Source organism: Mastigoproctus giganteus, chromosome 2 (genome assembly GCF_048544385.1).
Source record: "Mastigoproctus giganteus isolate SK-2022 chromosome 2, ASM4854438v1, whole genome shotgun sequence".
NCBI lineage: Eukaryota > Metazoa > Arthropoda > Arachnida > Uropygi > Thelyphonidae > Mastigoproctus > Mastigoproctus giganteus.
In genome coordinates this window covers 198,518,565-198,535,591 of record NC_143576.1, presented here as the reverse complement: position 1 = coordinate 198,535,591, position 17,027 = coordinate 198,518,565, and the positions used below count along the sequence as shown (strand labels likewise).

The 17,027-nt window shown below is 36.0% G+C and overlaps 1 protein-coding gene across 1 annotated transcript in view; it reads left to right on the top strand.

The window, feature by feature from the left end:
* Positions 1-17,027, top strand: part of Dhc1 (dynein axonemal heavy chain 1) — a 620,756-nt gene that overhangs the window by 127,122 nt on the left and 476,607 nt on the right. Inside the window, exons 18-20 of the mRNA XM_090390121.1 lie at positions 5,824-6,059; positions 9,991-10,209; positions 14,666-14,728. Of these exons, the coding sequence (XP_090246247.1) occupies positions 5,824-6,059; positions 9,991-10,209; positions 14,666-14,728 (518 nt within the window). The remainder of the gene's footprint in view (positions 1-5,823; positions 6,060-9,990; positions 10,210-14,665; positions 14,729-17,027) is intronic.

Genomic DNA, 17,027 nt, shown 5'->3' with positions numbered 1-17,027 from the left:
CTGACAATGTTCTCTCTATTATTTATTTTTTGTTTTCAGGGGTGGGATATTTGCTGGCTTTGGTAGTGGGCAGGATTTTCTGCTGGTGCCACTGGCTTGGATTCCCAGTGGCACGGGATTGCTTGAATCCACTGCTATTGCACTACCTACAGTAAATTCAGGATTTTATCTTTTTATTTATTTATTTACTGTTTTTATTTTTATTTATTTATTTTTGCTTTGCGTAAGGCAGTACAAGTATAGTTGTCACCCACCTGCTTGTAGCATGTATAGGTATTGGGAAGTAGCTCTCCTGGCTAAGTAGCCATCAGGAGAGCTGCATAACATTGCACTCATTTCTGGCCATTTTACAGAGTTCTCTATCACCATCATGGTGTACCAAGGCAGAGTGGAATTAACCTTCAGACGCTGCCCTCCATAAGCCCCAACACATGCCCCTCAGTTGTTTATCGGATTGAATGATGATGCATATCTCAATGAAGTTTTGATTGTTTCTGGATGTTGGTGGGTAACTACTCCATCTTCAGGTGAAAAATTTCCCTAATGAAACCGTTAAACCACTTGAGGACTGTTTTTGCATCACAGTATCATCTTTGTAAAGTGTGACGAGCATTCTTGGGTTGCTGTGACTGACTTTTTAAGTGCGTACCACAAAATTTAATGTTCACCCATTGTCTAGATTTGTCATTTTCAGTACGTGTGACCAAAACTCTGTTCTTGGTTGAACAGAGTTCATAATGGTCTATCAGTTTATTACTGGGCAATATCATTTCAATTGTTTTGTGACAGTTCTTGACATTGTCATCATCATCAGCCATTTTCAATCCACTGCAGGATGAAGGCCTCTCCAGCAACTTTCCAGTTCCTTCTGTTTTGAGCACTGTCCATCCATTTACTACCCACAAACTCATGAATTTCATCTATCCATCTCCACCGTTGTCTTCCAGGTTTTCTTCTAGCTCCTCTTGGGTACCATTCTGTTATTTTCTTAGTCCATCTGTCATCATGTCTTCGAGCTATGTGTCCTGCCCAAGACCATTTTAGTTCTCTAGTTTTGATAAGAATGTCCTTTACTTGAGTTTGCTGCCTAATTCATGTGTTTCTCTGCTCTGATTATTTAACAGTCTGATTCCTAATATAATTCGTTCTATTCTTCGCTGTGTAGTTCTCAGCTTCTCTTTCATTTTTTTGGTGAGTGCCCAAGTTTCACTTCCATAAGTCATGGTGGGGAGTACATTGGTTCATTATTTTACGTTTCAGACAAACCGGGATATTGCTTCTCAGTATGTGACTATATTTCCTGAATGCTATCCACCCAAAATTTATTCTTTTCTTGACTTCCAGCCATTTATCATTATTACAGCTAATAACTCGTCCCAGATAAGTGTATGACTCCACCTTTTCAATTACTGCTCCTTCAATCATTATTTTCCTTTCTGTGTCATACTTGTTCATCATTACTATTGTTTTAGCCATATTCCTCTTTAGTCCAAAATCTTTACTAACTGTGCATAACTGATTAAGATTTTCCTCTAATTCTTTGGGATCATGGCTTATGACCACAATGTCATCTGCAAATCATAAATGGTTTAAGTACTCTCCATTCACATTGACTCCTTTCTGCGACCAATCTAATCTTCTGAAAGCTTCCTCAAGGGCAGCAGTAAACAGCTTCAGAGATATTGTCTCCTTGTTGAACTCTTTTCTCGATTTTAAATTTCGTACTGTCTTTGTCTAGTCTAATAAAAGAGGTAGCGTTCTCATATATTTTCTTCAAAATCATAATATATGGAGTATCTATGCCTTGTCTTTCCAGTGCCCGAAACATTGCCTTATGCTGTATGGAGTCAAATGCCTTTTCATAATCCACAAGTGCCAGGCATAATGGTGTTTTATATTCATTTGCTTTCTTCATTAGCTGTGATATTACGTGAAGGTGATCCATGGTTGAGAATCCTGTCCTAAAGCCAGCTTGCTCTTTCAGTTGATTCTCATCAAGTATTCTTTCTAATCTGTTAGTAATGACCCTTGCGAACAACTTGTAGATGTGCAACAACAAGCTAATTGGTCTGTAATTTCCAATTTCTGATTTATCTCCTTTCGTATGCAGCGAAACTATGATTGCATTATTCCACTGCTTAGGTGTCACTCCTTTTCTAATGCACTTTGTGAAGATCCTTGCCAGATTTTGTGTTATGTCTCTTCCTCCCGATTTTAACATCTCTACAGTAACTTCATCTTCCCCCGAGGCTTTCTGATTTTTCATTTTCTTCAATGCATATTCTACTTCATCAGGAAGAATATCGGGTATGTTGCATGTGTTGCTAATTTGCGATCCATCTTCCCCACTGCTAGCATCAATCCCTCGCTCCTTGTATAATTCTCTATAGTAGTCTTCTGCTATTTGAATTATGCCTTCTCTGCTATTTATAAGTACACCATTGCTATTCTTCAGTTTCAGTATCATTTGTCTTTCTGTATTACTGCTCATGGCTGCTGATTTAAATCCTTTGTTTTCCCTTAATGCTTGTTCTACTTTTCTTGTGTTAAATCTTCTTATGTCCTCACTGAGTCTTGTTCTAATGGCTTTGCATAACTCAGTATACTCAATTTTCTCCTTGTCAGTGTTTATCTTGCTCTTCATTTGTCACCTTTGGTTCATCATATCAAGTGTTTCTTGACTAATTTTTTCTTCTTTGGATTTCTTTTTCCCTATAGGTTTCTTGGGCTTTATCACTTTCAGAAAATTGTAATATTCCTTGTCGATATCTCGGTTCTAAGTAGCCTGCAGAAGCTCAAACTTGTTCTTAAGTTCCAGTACATACTGCTTTCTCTCCTCTTCTGTTATCTCAAAGACCTTTGTAATATTTACTCGAGTTAGTTTTTTCTTTTCTTTCCTACATCTATATCAAGTACATCTTACCATTCTGTGATCACTTCCAACATTTACCTTATTCAAGACAGTAAGATCATTCACAATATATCCTCTGTTAGTGAGGATGAAGTCAATTTCATTAGTTCTTGACAAGGATGTGTAACTAACAGGTCCTATGTAGTGTATGATAGGCTGTGTTCTCAGTTGACTACTGATTTCACGAATGGGTCTTGTGATAGTGCATCAGTAAGATGGTCTAAAACGTCAGTCCACTACTTGTTAGTTACATTGGCAGTGACTTTTGATTTTTAGCAGAAGGATAAAATTCAGTGTGAAAAACATTCAGAACCAGCAGACAGCCATAATATTAATTTTCCATTTCCCCCCTCTCCAGTTATGATATTGTGAGGGTAACTAAACCACCATGTAGTTCATCCCATGAACATAACAACATACACAACATTGAACATGCGTGCCTCCGTAGCCAGGTGGGCAGGAGCAGTAGTGAGTAGCACACGCTTCTTGATTACACCGGGGTTCGAGCCCGTGACTACCAAATATGGAGAATGCAGAAGGGTCAGGGAATGACCACCGCATAGCCCCAGAGCAATATGGCCTTAGTTGCTAATACTCCTAAAAACCAAATAACAACAACAACATTGAACATGCAATGGTGCAGTATGGTCTAAGTTGTTGATGAGTCTAAAACCTAACAACAACAATTGCTTTGTCTTGCCTCTCTTTAGTTGCCATCTGTGGCTAGTGAGGTGTCTCTGGCAGAAATGACTGCATGGGAAATCTCAAATATGTTGAACCTGTTAGTCTACTTATAGACTTGAGTTGAGTCTCCACTTTACTAAAATTCATGTTCGGACACCTCTGGAGTTCCAAATGTATTCCTCAAATCTTGTTTAAGAGTCTTATTCATAGCCTATTTTCTGACAATCGACATTTATAATAACTGCAGCAAGTGTGTTTTCAGGTGCTCTCTTTCAGGTGCTTTCAGGCGTTTTCAAGAAATTAAGGGTGATTTCACCCTTAATTTCTTCAGTAGTATGTGGATTTTTCCTGTAGATATTGCACTTCAGGAAATAATCGGAAGGATTCAGATCTCGTGAGAACAGTTGCCAAGACTTTCTCACATTGTCTTCTGTGCAGGATTTCAATTGAGGATGACCCTGTCATTAAAATATTCCTTCAGAAAATGAAGAATTGCAGTTGCCACATGTGGAGAGTTGAAACAAAAATCTGCAACCAAATCTCGCTTTAAGCTCATGCAACACTTTAATAAATTACTAGTTTGATAAAGCATTTCCATGCAAAAAAACTTGCTGTTGACTAGCATTTTCCATCTTGCTAGGTTACATAACTAACTAGTAAAAAACTCCTATGTCTTAGGGGCCTCCATAGCCGAGTGGTCAGGAGCGGGAGTGCAGTTGCACACACTTTTTGAGTAGACCGGGGTTCAAGTCCCTGACTGCTAAATACGGTCGGTCTGCCAACCTGCACTGGGTCAGATTGGCAGATTATAGTACATTTCCCTCAACAAGAATCTTTGAGTGGCTTCCATCCTGCAATGGATTGATAATGGCTGCAGTTTACATGTCTTATGCATGTAATGATGCCAAAATCACCAATGCCAGTCCAGTACATCAAAAATTATAAGAATTCAAAATTTTGCATCTTTTCTTTATGATTATATATATATATATGTACTTATGTGCATTAGTTCAAGTGTATCTTATATGTTTCTACAAGGTGTGATGAAAAAGTTTAGAGACTACTAATATTCAGTTGATCTGATCATTTGCATGTTACTGACCATTTGGATGGATCTTCTTTGAAGTAGTATCCTTGACACCATATATATACCAATTCCAACTCTTCTGGCACTTTCTTTTAGAAGCATTCCTGATAGTCTTTTTTGGAATTCGTACCAGTTCCTGGGTTGCATTCTCAATAACTTCCTCAGTCATTGAGAATCTGCAATCCTTCACAGGAGCTTTAAATCATTATTATTATTATTATTATTATTAGTCATATGGTGCAAGGAAGCCTGAGGCTTATGCTGCACCAGCCAAAAAAAAATTTTAAGTACCCCGAGAGAGAGAGAGAGAGAGAAGGAGGAGGAGGAGGGAATCGCCAAAAAAGAGAAGAATGATGATATCCAGCTCAGGACCCTGGGTGTGCCAAGCCCATATTAACAAGATGGTGAGCCCCTGGGGTTAAATGCTTGGGAAACAAAAAAAATAAATCACAGGGAGATAAATCTGGTGAGTATGGCAGATAGGCAATCACAGGATGGAGTGCTTCACAAGAAATTCTTGAATGGAAAGTGCTGAGTACACAGAGGCAGGGTCAAGATGCAAGTGCCAATTTCCTGAAGCCACTTTTCAGGCTGGTTTCTCCAAACAGCATTGCACAAATTTGTTTTTGAAGTTAAAGGGTGACCAGACCAAGGGTTGTCTTCAGTCAGTAAGTGGCCATTTTTAAACTTTGCAAACCACTGAAAAGTATTCAAATGACATATAATATCTTCTCCAAAAGCTGGTTTAAATCATGGGTTTCTGTTGCACTTTTCCTTAATTTGAAACAAAATTTGATGTAAATTTGCTACTCAGTAATGTCACTTATTTTAAATTTGCGATAAAACACATAAAACACCTGTTCAGTGCATGCTAATTCAGACTTACTGCAGATAAATGGATGAATCATTGTTACTCTGTCTAGATGAATCACTGAACATGTTAAAAACAAGTCAAACTCGCTACCTTTCTTCTTCAAGATACTAAGTCAGTCCACAAATTTTTTGGTCACACCTCGTGTGTGTAACAGGTAACAACAATTACTGCTGTTGTTTGTATATATATATATATATATATATATATATATATATATATATATATATATTGAATAAAATGTTAATTATACTTTGCTTTACTTTACAGAAAAGCTCAAGATGGCCTTAAATTTAGAAGCACAAGCTTGGTGTGCTCTGTTTGGACGTGCCTGTAAGAAGAAATACGATACTCAGATGCACTCACTATTTACCATTATCACAGATTTATCAAATCGACTGGCTCGTCCAATCAAGGATCTGGATGATATTAGAATGACAATAGCTGCTTTGGAAGAAGTTCGAGAAAAGGAAATAGAAATAGATTGGGGCATAGGACCTGTTGAAGTAAGTTGTAAATTGGTTATGAAGTAAATTAGTATTGGATCTTTATATTGTGACATCTAAAGAACTATCAACTTCTTCTTAAACGTTCTTCTTAATTATTTTAATTGTTCACATTACATTCTGTAACTACTAGTTATTGAAAACTGAAGAATCTGTGACATCTGATTAATTATATTCATACAAAAGTAATTTTTTTTATTTGTGCCTCTGTTGTTATTTATTAGCTTATTGTTATTGTTATTTATTAGCTGTCCACATGCAAAAGCATGTGGTGGGTGTATAGAATTCATTGTGGCATGGACTCAGTCAGGTGTTGAAATCATGCCACACTCAATTTCTTCTCATTGTTACAAAATGGATAGTTGTGGAACTTGGAACTCCACTCTGAAGAGCCAATTCCCCCCCTCATCCCACAGGCGCTCAATTCAGTTGATCTTATCATTTGCATGTTCCTGGAACCAGGTCTGTACAATCCTGGGCTTGTGACATAGTGCATTATCTTGTTGGGAGAACCCATTTGCAGATGGATGCTCTCCTTAGATCATTACCACCACTGACCTGCATTGTTAACACCTGGCAGAATGGGTCCATGGACTCATGCTGTTTTTGACATATTCTGGTTCACCCATCAGCACGAAGCAGCACAAATAGGGATTGGCCTGACCAGGCAATGTTTTTTCAGTCCATAGCTATCCAGTGTTGTTATTTCTGAGCCAAACTATATCTTCTTGTTTCTTGCTGACAGGAGTGGAACTTTGTTCGATCATCATTTGTGATATCCATGACAAGGTACAAGTTGTGCATTGTGAAATGTCTCTTTGGTTACCACTGTTGTACTAGGTTATTATTTGGCTGGTAGCCTTTCTGTTACTTTGCACAAGTTTTGTCAGCCTCTGTTGACCTGTCACATCAATTAGCTGTTTCTGACCACTGGATCTCTTTTGCCAGATGTTATTTGGTTATTAGACCAATCTCAAGACACATGAGGCAATTGTAAGTGAAACCTCCAGCAGGGTTGTAGTTTTCAATATACTACTTGTATTAATGCATCTGTGCCCTTTTCAGAGGCATCAATTACTGTGTCATATTCAGAGTCTTAGTGACTTTGAATATGACACGGTAGTTGTTACTGAAGGCGTGCTCCATTTCATTATAGGATAGATGTGCCTAATAAAGTGTCCATTGAATGCATGAATCATCTGTGATTGCCAAGTGCTCACTGTCCTAGTAGAGCATGGAAACAAAAATGATTTGCAGTTTGCAAACTTGCTCTTAAAATGCGGACAGCCCGCAAAACATTGATGAATTTGAGCAAAATAGAATTACAATTGGTAAATTTTAAAATGTATAGGCATCTTTCCTTAATGATCTTAACCACAAATAATAATGAAAGTAGCTCTGACCTGTCTCTGTATATACGATCGGTATATTTGCTTGAAAGGTATATCTATATGCTGGTCCTCACAGGTGGCAAGTGGATGTAATCTCAGTCCTCCCACCTCTCAGATATGTCAATGATGTCTCAAATCCTGTCAATAATGTGAGGAATTTTTATAGGTTTATTTCATTATGTGGCTGAATTAGTTTCCCTCAGGTGAGGGTAGCATGGTTTTTTCCTCCAAGATAAGGTTTTTTATCCAATAAACAGGCAAATTGAATAAGAAATACATGTTACTTACAGACTCAATATACTGACACCTCATAGCCTTAGTTACTTAGTTCCTATACTTCACACATTCAAACACACTATATGATGGCCAGATTTACTTATTTTCTTAACTGTGATTCAAGATAAACTCAAAATAGCCCATCCCATCTTTAGAAACTTTTAATGATACTATGAATATATATTTCTCACAAATTCTTTTCTGGTAACATACACATGAACAAAAGAAGATGTAGTGATATTATTTTCAAAAACATACATTCATTGAAATAATTTCAGTTTAAAGGTATTGAATTTTTTGCCATTGTTTTCAGCAGAAAATGAATATTTTATTAAATTTGTGTTCTGCAATAAAATCAAAACTTCAAAGTCTGTGGTTGACTTTTAATCATGTCTTGAAATATAAGTAAATTGCAATTATTATCAAATAATTAATAAAGGTGTTCTCACAGGATTTGAGATGACAAAATAATAAATACCTTCTCCAGGCTATAAAGCAGTTAGGACATGAGGAATGAGCAGACTTTTTCTAGCAGTGTGGCAGGGGGTTAAATAATATCATACTTGTATCTGTCACTCTCCCTGGGTAACCCATCCTTGGGTTGTCACATCATACTTGTATCCATCCTACTCTCTAGGTGGACCACCTCTAAATAATGCTTTAGAATGAAGAACAAATAAATAAGTAGCTTTCTCTGGATGGTTTTAGAGTTTTTGTAAAATTGGTTCTCTGTCCAAATAAAATTACGAGGGGGATTCAAAAAAGATTTGTATTCACCCATAAGCAGCTGAAACAGAAAGATGAATTTTTTTGTTTGACACCTCGTAGTCTCTATAGCAACCACAAAAATTTTTGTTTCAATCTGACAGTTAATTTTTCTTTGCAGTGCTGAATGAAGTGAAGTGTCACAATGAATAGAGTGGAATACAGATCAGTGATTTGAATCCTCTTTCTGCGGATTGTTTTGAGCATTTATACCAATGCTCAAAACAATCCACAAAGAAATGGTCACTGTTCATGGAGAAGACTGCCCAGGTTATAGTGTTGTTGTTGTGCATTAGTATAAACATTTCAAATGTGGAAGAACCTCACTGCATGATGAAGAAATCCCACAATGCCCAGCAGCTGCTGTAACAGAAGAGAGTGTTGCAAAAATTGAGGCATTAATCCTGGAAAATTGCCGTATTAGCATCAAACTAGCTGCAGAACTCCAAATTAGTGTAGGGTCTGTGGTGAACATCATCCATCAACAGTTGCCTATGAGTAACATGTCTGTTAGATGTGTTCCTAGACTTCTGATTTCTTACCAGAAGGAAAGGGCACAATGTGCATATAAATTTTCATTGTGCCAGGAAAAGCAAGAGGAATTTTTTCACAGCTAGTCACCATAGATGAAACTTGGATCCATCATTATGATCCCAAGACTAAACAAATGTCAAAATAATGGAAGCATGCAGAATCACTTCCCCTCCAAAAAGCCAAAGGTGCAACCAATTTCTGGCAAGGTGATGCTTTCAGTTTTTGTGATCATCTTGGTGTTAATACTAACAGATTACCTTCAAAAGGGCTGTACTGTGACAGTGAAGTATTATTCCAATCTCTTCATAAAGTTATATGCTGCTATAAAAGAAAATAGATGGGGAAAGCTGTCAATAGGTGTGCTCCTACTCCACAATAATGTCCCTGTGCATTCCTCACAAGCAGCAGTGAGGTCAGCCTACGAATGTGGGTTTGAAATATTGCCACATCCTGCTTATTCCCTGACCTTGCACCCTTGGATTTCTTCCTCTTTTCTGTTCTGAAGTCTTTTCTTTTTGGGAAACGCTGCTGTTGCTGATAATGAGGTGATTTCTGCTGTCAAGTCGTGGTTTGAAGGACAGTCAGAGAACTTCTACAAAACTGGCCTGCAGAACTGTATTGAGAGGTGGAAAAAATACGTCATTTTGTCTGGTTACTAAGTTGAAAAAGTGTAATACCTGGCATTTGTTTCAACCTTCTATCACAGCTGCTTCTGGGTGAATCTTTTTTTGAATCCCCCTCATGTGTTCCTCTGAAAGGAACATAAGCTTCATTATTATATGCAGTAGTACTGCCATGTGCACCATCACTGCATGCAAAAAAGATTTATTGTCTGAAGATAAGGGCAAAATGGAGAATAAATTTTCATGAGAAAATTTTTTAAAAAATCGGAAGTAATTTTTTACCTTCTTTATAGATATAGTATTAATTTATTTTCATATCATTCATAGGATTAATTTTTATAGGAGTGCTACACAATTCTATCTAAACATAAACTACCACTGACTAAAGAAGACACTGAAAGGGTGGACAACTTACGATACTCTTGGCAGAAACTCTTTGTAGCAGCAGGGGAGAAAGAAGCATATCTGTCTAGTATCCAGCCACACTTCAAACAAGAACTTCTAGGAAGTGTTGAAGCTTTTACTGCAAGGTGCCAAGGATATTGCAAAGATTATGAGGAGGTATTTCCTATTAAATTTAATCAAAAGAGTTTGATCATAATAATATAATAGCTTTTGTAAGTGTAATTTTCAAAAATGGTATTAATTTAAAAATTATACATATAAATGATGTTTATGTAAATTCATTAAATTTATTTATATAAAACCAACATGTATTGGATAAAAAAAAGTCAAAGAATATAAAATCCCGTCTATGAAAATTATTACTTTTGCATTTAATTGTATATTATCCTTTGTATACAAAACAGTTGCAAAAAATTTAACAAATTTATGCTGATAATGGTTATTTATAAAATATACTGTATAATCAAAAAGACATATATTAAAGCTTTCTGTAAAGCATTGTAAAACAGCTATAACAATAGTTTCTAATTTCCTTTCCTTTTCTTATAATTAATTGTAGTTTGTGGTGAATGTTCATGTTTTCCCATCTGCATTATTCAACATTAATAATAAAAATGTAAATTTGCAATAGTTCTTTAAAAATTTCTTTTTATGACTCTGATACTTAGCCTGTATCACTATTACTAAGTTACATAATATAATGGAGGATGCTTTCAGCACTAGTTGTCTATGGCTGCCATTGCCCTCTTCTTTAGATTATGTATATAAATTTAACTTTCTCTCATTGTAGTTATTTGTATTTTAATGAAGAAGTTCATTACTCATGCTCTAATTTTTGAATTTCACCATTGGTTTTGCTAATTTTCTGTGATAAGTCTATGAAACAAGCTGCTTCTGTTTCTGATCACGCTCAGTTCAACCTACTCATTGTTTTAGGTCCATGACAAGTTTGTGCAAAGTTAATATAGAAGGAACATTTCTTATAGTTCTTGTGATGTGGCTGTATTGATGTACTCCACAGTCAGTTGCAATTGACTGTTTCATCTACTAATGGAGATGATGGTAACTGACCTGCAGGCAGTGCTAGGATGGCTACCCACAGTCAGTTGCTGTCATCTCTAAAGTAGTTGTTCAGTTGTTCACTTCAGTTGTTCTCTTCCACCAAATCTCTGCAACTGTGATTACTTCATCTTTTTTCTGAACTTTTGCTGCTACACTCAAGTGCTAATGATCTTTACCAGTTGCTGCCCCACACAAGGAAGTTTTTCAGCCCATTTCAATCTTCATTTCCCTGTGTATATAGGTTTGTAATTTTTGGTTGAATACCATTACACTATGTTATATAATTTACTTTTGCCTTGAACTTTTGAAATGCTTGGTTTGTTTCCTATTGCTTATTTAGAAAAATTTGCCAAACTGACATTATCTTTATGCTAATTACCTTATCTGTATTTTGTAGTCATTAATTAAGTTATCATTATATCTTAGTTATTTGTATGCTGAGCAATGGAGATTACCTTATTATCATATTTATTAATTTTCTATCTGTTTTTCCTATTGTATTATTTTACCTCTGTAAACTCCATTGGAATCCTTGTACTTGGTTCAAACATTTAATATTATATTTTTTTTTGCTGGAATTAAGAGGAATTTATATATATACAAGATAAGACGTAAAAGTTCCACCAAGAATGAATTTGTTAAAAATATCTGAAACCTTACTATTTTGTTTTTGAGTCTAGAATGTAGAATTTTTTTATAGTAGGGTGGCATTTTGATTGCACCTCAGCAAAGGTTTAATTTTTTTTGCTGTTGACAATAAGTAATTTTGTATAGCTCTTTTTAAAAATGTCACTTTTTGAACAAAGGTATCTAAAATTTTGCTTTCATCAAAGAAATCATGCCTCAGAAGGTTTAAAAATGATTTGAAGCATATAGCATAAAATTTTATCAAAATATTGGTGTACCATTCAAATATTTGAATGTTACAAGTGCGTCAAAGATTGCTGTCATCTCACTATCACTCAGTATCACTGAATAGGAGACCTTGCACATCAGAAAATGACAAACTTGTATCTTGCTTTAGAAGAATTATTCAGGCTAACCATCAAATACAAATTGAAGAAGTAGTCTCATAAGTTGGAATATCATATGGTAGTTGTCAAGCTATCATACATTGCTCAACAAAATTAATAGAACATGTAGAAAATGTGCAACTCGTGCAGCTTGTAATGAAGTGTGAGGAGTTGGCTGTTAGCATGCATGCCCAAGGGCTTCCCACACATGTTCAATTGGGTTTAAGTCTATGATCGTGCTGGCCATTGCAGTCATTTGATATTTTCAGTTTCAAGATATTCTTCTTGAGTTCTATGTGCAGTGGTGTTGCCATGCATGCACGAAGCATGGCAACATATGGGAAGCAGCAACCCCAGAGTGATGTATCAACTCTGTGGTACTACACTGACAGTGGTAGAGAACGAAAAGAACCTGAGGGTAATTGTGCAGGCAGATATGAAGTTTTCTGAGCAGTGCAGATGGTCTGCAAGAGTAGCTCATAGTGTCTTGTCAGTGATATACAGGAATTTTTCTAGCAGGGATAAGGAGGTGATTATCCCCTTATATAAGGCAATGGTCAGGCTACACCTTGAGTACTGTATACAGGTCTGGAGGCCTCATTTTAAGAAGGATGTAGAGCTGTTGGAACAAGTACAGAGAAGGGCAACAAGATTAGTGAATGGAACAAAGGAAGAAAGGCTTAAATTTTGCAAATTACAGTGTCTGGAGACTAGGCACCTGCGAGGTGATCTGATTGAGGTGTATAAAGCCTTGAATGGTTTGAGCATGCTCAATGCTGATGGAATTCTTCCTCTTGCTTAGAATAATCATTTGAGAGGGCATAAATTCAAATTGAGAAAAGACAGATGTAGGATAGATGTGCGGAAGTTTGCCGTTGGCCAGCGGGTGGTTGGTTGGTGGAACAGACTTCCATCCTTTGTTGTGGAAGTTGATAGCCTAAATAAATTTAAGGCTGAGCTGGACAGGTACTTGGAATGAACGGAGGGGTGAAATGGGAGCGTGTTTTTTTGGCTGATGCTGCATAAGCTTGCTTTCTTGCATCATATGCCTCTAGTAATGCCAATGCTAATGAAAATAAAATCTGGGCCAACCTCACACCTAAAAGTTGCACATATGGTTCGAGGATCTGTTTTTAGCACCTCTGCACAGTTACAGTGCCCCTATCAAAAACATGAAGGGTGTGCAGCTGCTGATCATTATTCTGCCCCACACAAGAACATTGACTCCACTGTAAATGTTCCTTTCTCTGACATTGGAGGGATGGTGCCACATTCCTCATTGTTTACAGATGAAATAACGGCTAAAATAGGACTCATGAGAGAACAGAACTGTACCCCCTTTGTCAGGTCTCCAAGTCACATGTTCATGGCACCAGATTCAATGAATCTGGTTTGTGGTGGTTTGGGGTTAATGGAATACAAACCACTGGCTTCCTTGCACTTGAATTGGGCCTTCTTCACACAGTCTGGTTGGAAATGTTTTCAACTGTGGCCTCAACAACCTCACGAGAGTTAATAACAGGAGATTATAGGGTTCCATCTTACTGTTAGAGCCAGATAGTGGTCTGTTCTGGTTGATTTAGCCCTCAGGTGACCTTGGCCAGCTCTTATTATAAGGATTTCTGTCTCCTGAAACTGCTTCCATAGTGCTGAGACGACACTGCGTGACACATTATGTCAGCGTGTCACCTCTGCCTGTAGGTGCCTCCGTAGCCAGGTGGGAAGGAGCAGCAGCAGTGCATAGCACACGCTTCTTGATTAGACCGGGGTTCGAGCCCTTCACCACCAAATACGGAAGATGTGGAAAGGTCAGGGAATGACCACCGCATATCCTGGAGCAATATGGCCTTAGTTGCTAATGCTCCTAAAAACCAAATAACAAACAAACCTCTGCCTGTGACTGCCCAGCTTCAAGTCATCCAATAGCCTGCCATCTAAAAGATGGTGACTTGCTATACTGAATACTGAAGACGTAGCTATCCCACTGAGAAAGTCAGTAAATGGGAATGAAGTGATGTGGTCACAACCCGTGTTTTTATAGCCATGAATAATTTGAATAATGTGCAGCTCTGTAAGATGATAGATCGATTTATATTGGATACTCGGAATTTACATGCCAGAATGCCTGTTATATCAAATATTTGCTTTTGGTGACACTGTTCACAATAAAATATTCATGAAAAACATTTTGTTCTGTTAATTTTGTTGAGCAATGTATTTGATATTTAAACATGAAAAGATTATGCAACTTCTTTGTTCTAAGATTTTAATATCAGATGAGATGGAAAAAAGGATGAACTTTTAAAAGAACTGATTTTAGTTTTCTATAAGCAGTTGTGAATGACCTGCAGACAAAATGTCAGTCTGCTGAATAGAAGTCTCCCATATCTTCCAGAAAGAAAACAATTTGGATTGACAGATCTGAGGGTTTACCTTAAGATAGGTCAATCCAAGGCATAACCTTGTAATTTATATTTATTTACAGATTTTTTGCAAAAATTAATTGTAGTTTCTAAGCATAACATTGATATTTTCAGAATGGACCAATGGTAATTGGATTATCACCCAGAGAAGCATCAGATAGATTAGCTTCTTTTCAGGTATTTTTGTAGGTCTAAATGAAATTTGATTTTAACTTGTAAATATATTCTATAAATATCATAAAATATGTTAATTCAATATTTTTGCTTGTAAAAACTAACAAAACACGATATGAAGTGAAAATATAAAATTTTAATTCTGCAGCAGAGATAGAAGAAATGTACAGGATGAAAATAGCATTTGGTGAAAAAGAACCAAATATGTTGCTGAATAAAATCTCTAACCAGATGCCATTCCAAAGACCTTCTTTTGAGACACTTTAAGACTTTAGCTGACATAAATGCATTGTAGAAACACAACCTGCCATTAGCAAGAATAAAAAATTGATATCCGTACAAATCCATACCCAATACAATACAATACCCAATAATTCTTCTTAGTTGTATGTTTTCTGATAATCAGGTGTGATTTATGGTTTTCTGATAATTTTTTGATTTTTATTTTCTATTAATTTTTTAAATTCACAGATGTTTTTTTTTTTTTTTTTCAATTACAGATCTGTTAAATTTAACAATCTGTATAAATTAAAAATCGAATGTTACGTTGCTGTTCTCACATTTCAACAAGTATAGTGACCTTGTGTGGATATTATTATTATTATTGGCCATATGGTGCAAGGAAGCCTGAGGCTTATGTTGCACCAGCCAAAAAAAAAAAAAAAATTCTGACTTACCCCGAGAGAGAAAACAAGAGAAGGCAAGTAGAGTGGGAATCACCAAGAAAGAGAAGAATGATAATATCCAGCTCAGGACACTGGGTGTGCCAAGCCCATACTCACCAGATGTGAGCCCCCAGGGTTCTATAAGTAAAACTCACGAGTTTTACTTATAGAAATTTGCAGATGGAGATTAGCGGATTAGATGATGAGTGGATTAGTGGATGGATTAGAAATTAGTGGATAGTGGATCAGTTTTCCTTAAAGTACAAAACAATGTATTTATTAAAAAAATATATACCATAGTTCTGCACTGCACCTTGTGCATTTGCTTTTGTTGAAATGGTGATAAAGTGTCACTGTTTTTCTGCTATCTTTTTTTTTTAATAAAATGTCACTAAAATGTAAATATGTCATTTTATATTTAATGAAAATTAGAAAATTAGAACTTAAAGGAAATTTCAACTTAATACTTAAAGGAAATTTCAACAGAAAAAAAAAAAAAAAACTAATTTCAGGTTACATAAGTTAATGTTGCCTCTTTTTGTTTAAAAAAAAATTAAAATTAAGTGATATATATTGGTAAAATTTTTTTGCAAGTAAGTTACTGTTAAACTTATGGATATTTATGCAGAAAATTTGTTGACCTTTTATAAATTATACACTTCTTCCAGTGGAGCACATATGCCATACAAAAGATTTTTTTTTTTTTTTAAATGTGAAAAGGTTATAAGTGTATAGATATTCTTCAATAAATATGCACAATTTACAAATTTGTGTAGAGTACTGTATACATAAATCATGCATTTTCTGTGAATAAATTGATTAATTTTGTTTGCAATTGATTTTATAAACCCGTACTATATGCAAATTGTGAATTTCCTGTGAATAATCATATTTTTTGATTAACTAGCATTTTACTTCCCATCATAAGTACAGATATTTAAGGTCCTGCTGTCTTGTGTATTTTCTTCCTTCATTTTTCCAGAAGTTTATTTACTCCTAAGGGTCTGTCAGTGATGTCTATTTGCATAACCTTTCTTGACTATGCAGGCTATAATTCAGCCTAACATATACGTATTTCTTTTCGTTTGTTGACTAAATTTTTTCCTAAAATCAACCTGTCTGTGAGTGGAATAGAAAACCTGAATTGGGGCTTAATACTGGAATGGAATCTTCACATATTTGTGAGGAGTTGGAAATTTTTGGGTATTTAATTTTCATCACAGTTGAATTTCTTCCATTAGTTTAATTGTTCATAGTTGATTTCCAATGTTTTCAATGTTTTGTTTATTCTTTAAGAGAGGGAGGGGGAGGACAGAGGGGGGGGGGGGAGAGAGAGAGAGAGATAAAAATAAAAACATTTGTATAGTTTCAATTAAGAAAGAATAATTGGAAAAGTATTACACAACCATGTATAGTATTAGTGTTGTGCAATATCATGTAACACAACTATCTAAAGCAATAATGTAAATAATTAGTTTGTGCAGCAAATAATATCAGTTAAGATCATTTATGTAATGAGACCTTAATTGTGATATGGGCGCCTCCATAGCCAGGTGGGAAAGAGCAGCAGTGTGTAGCACACGCTTCTTGATTACACCGGGGGTTCGAGCCTATCACCATCAAATACAGAGGATGCG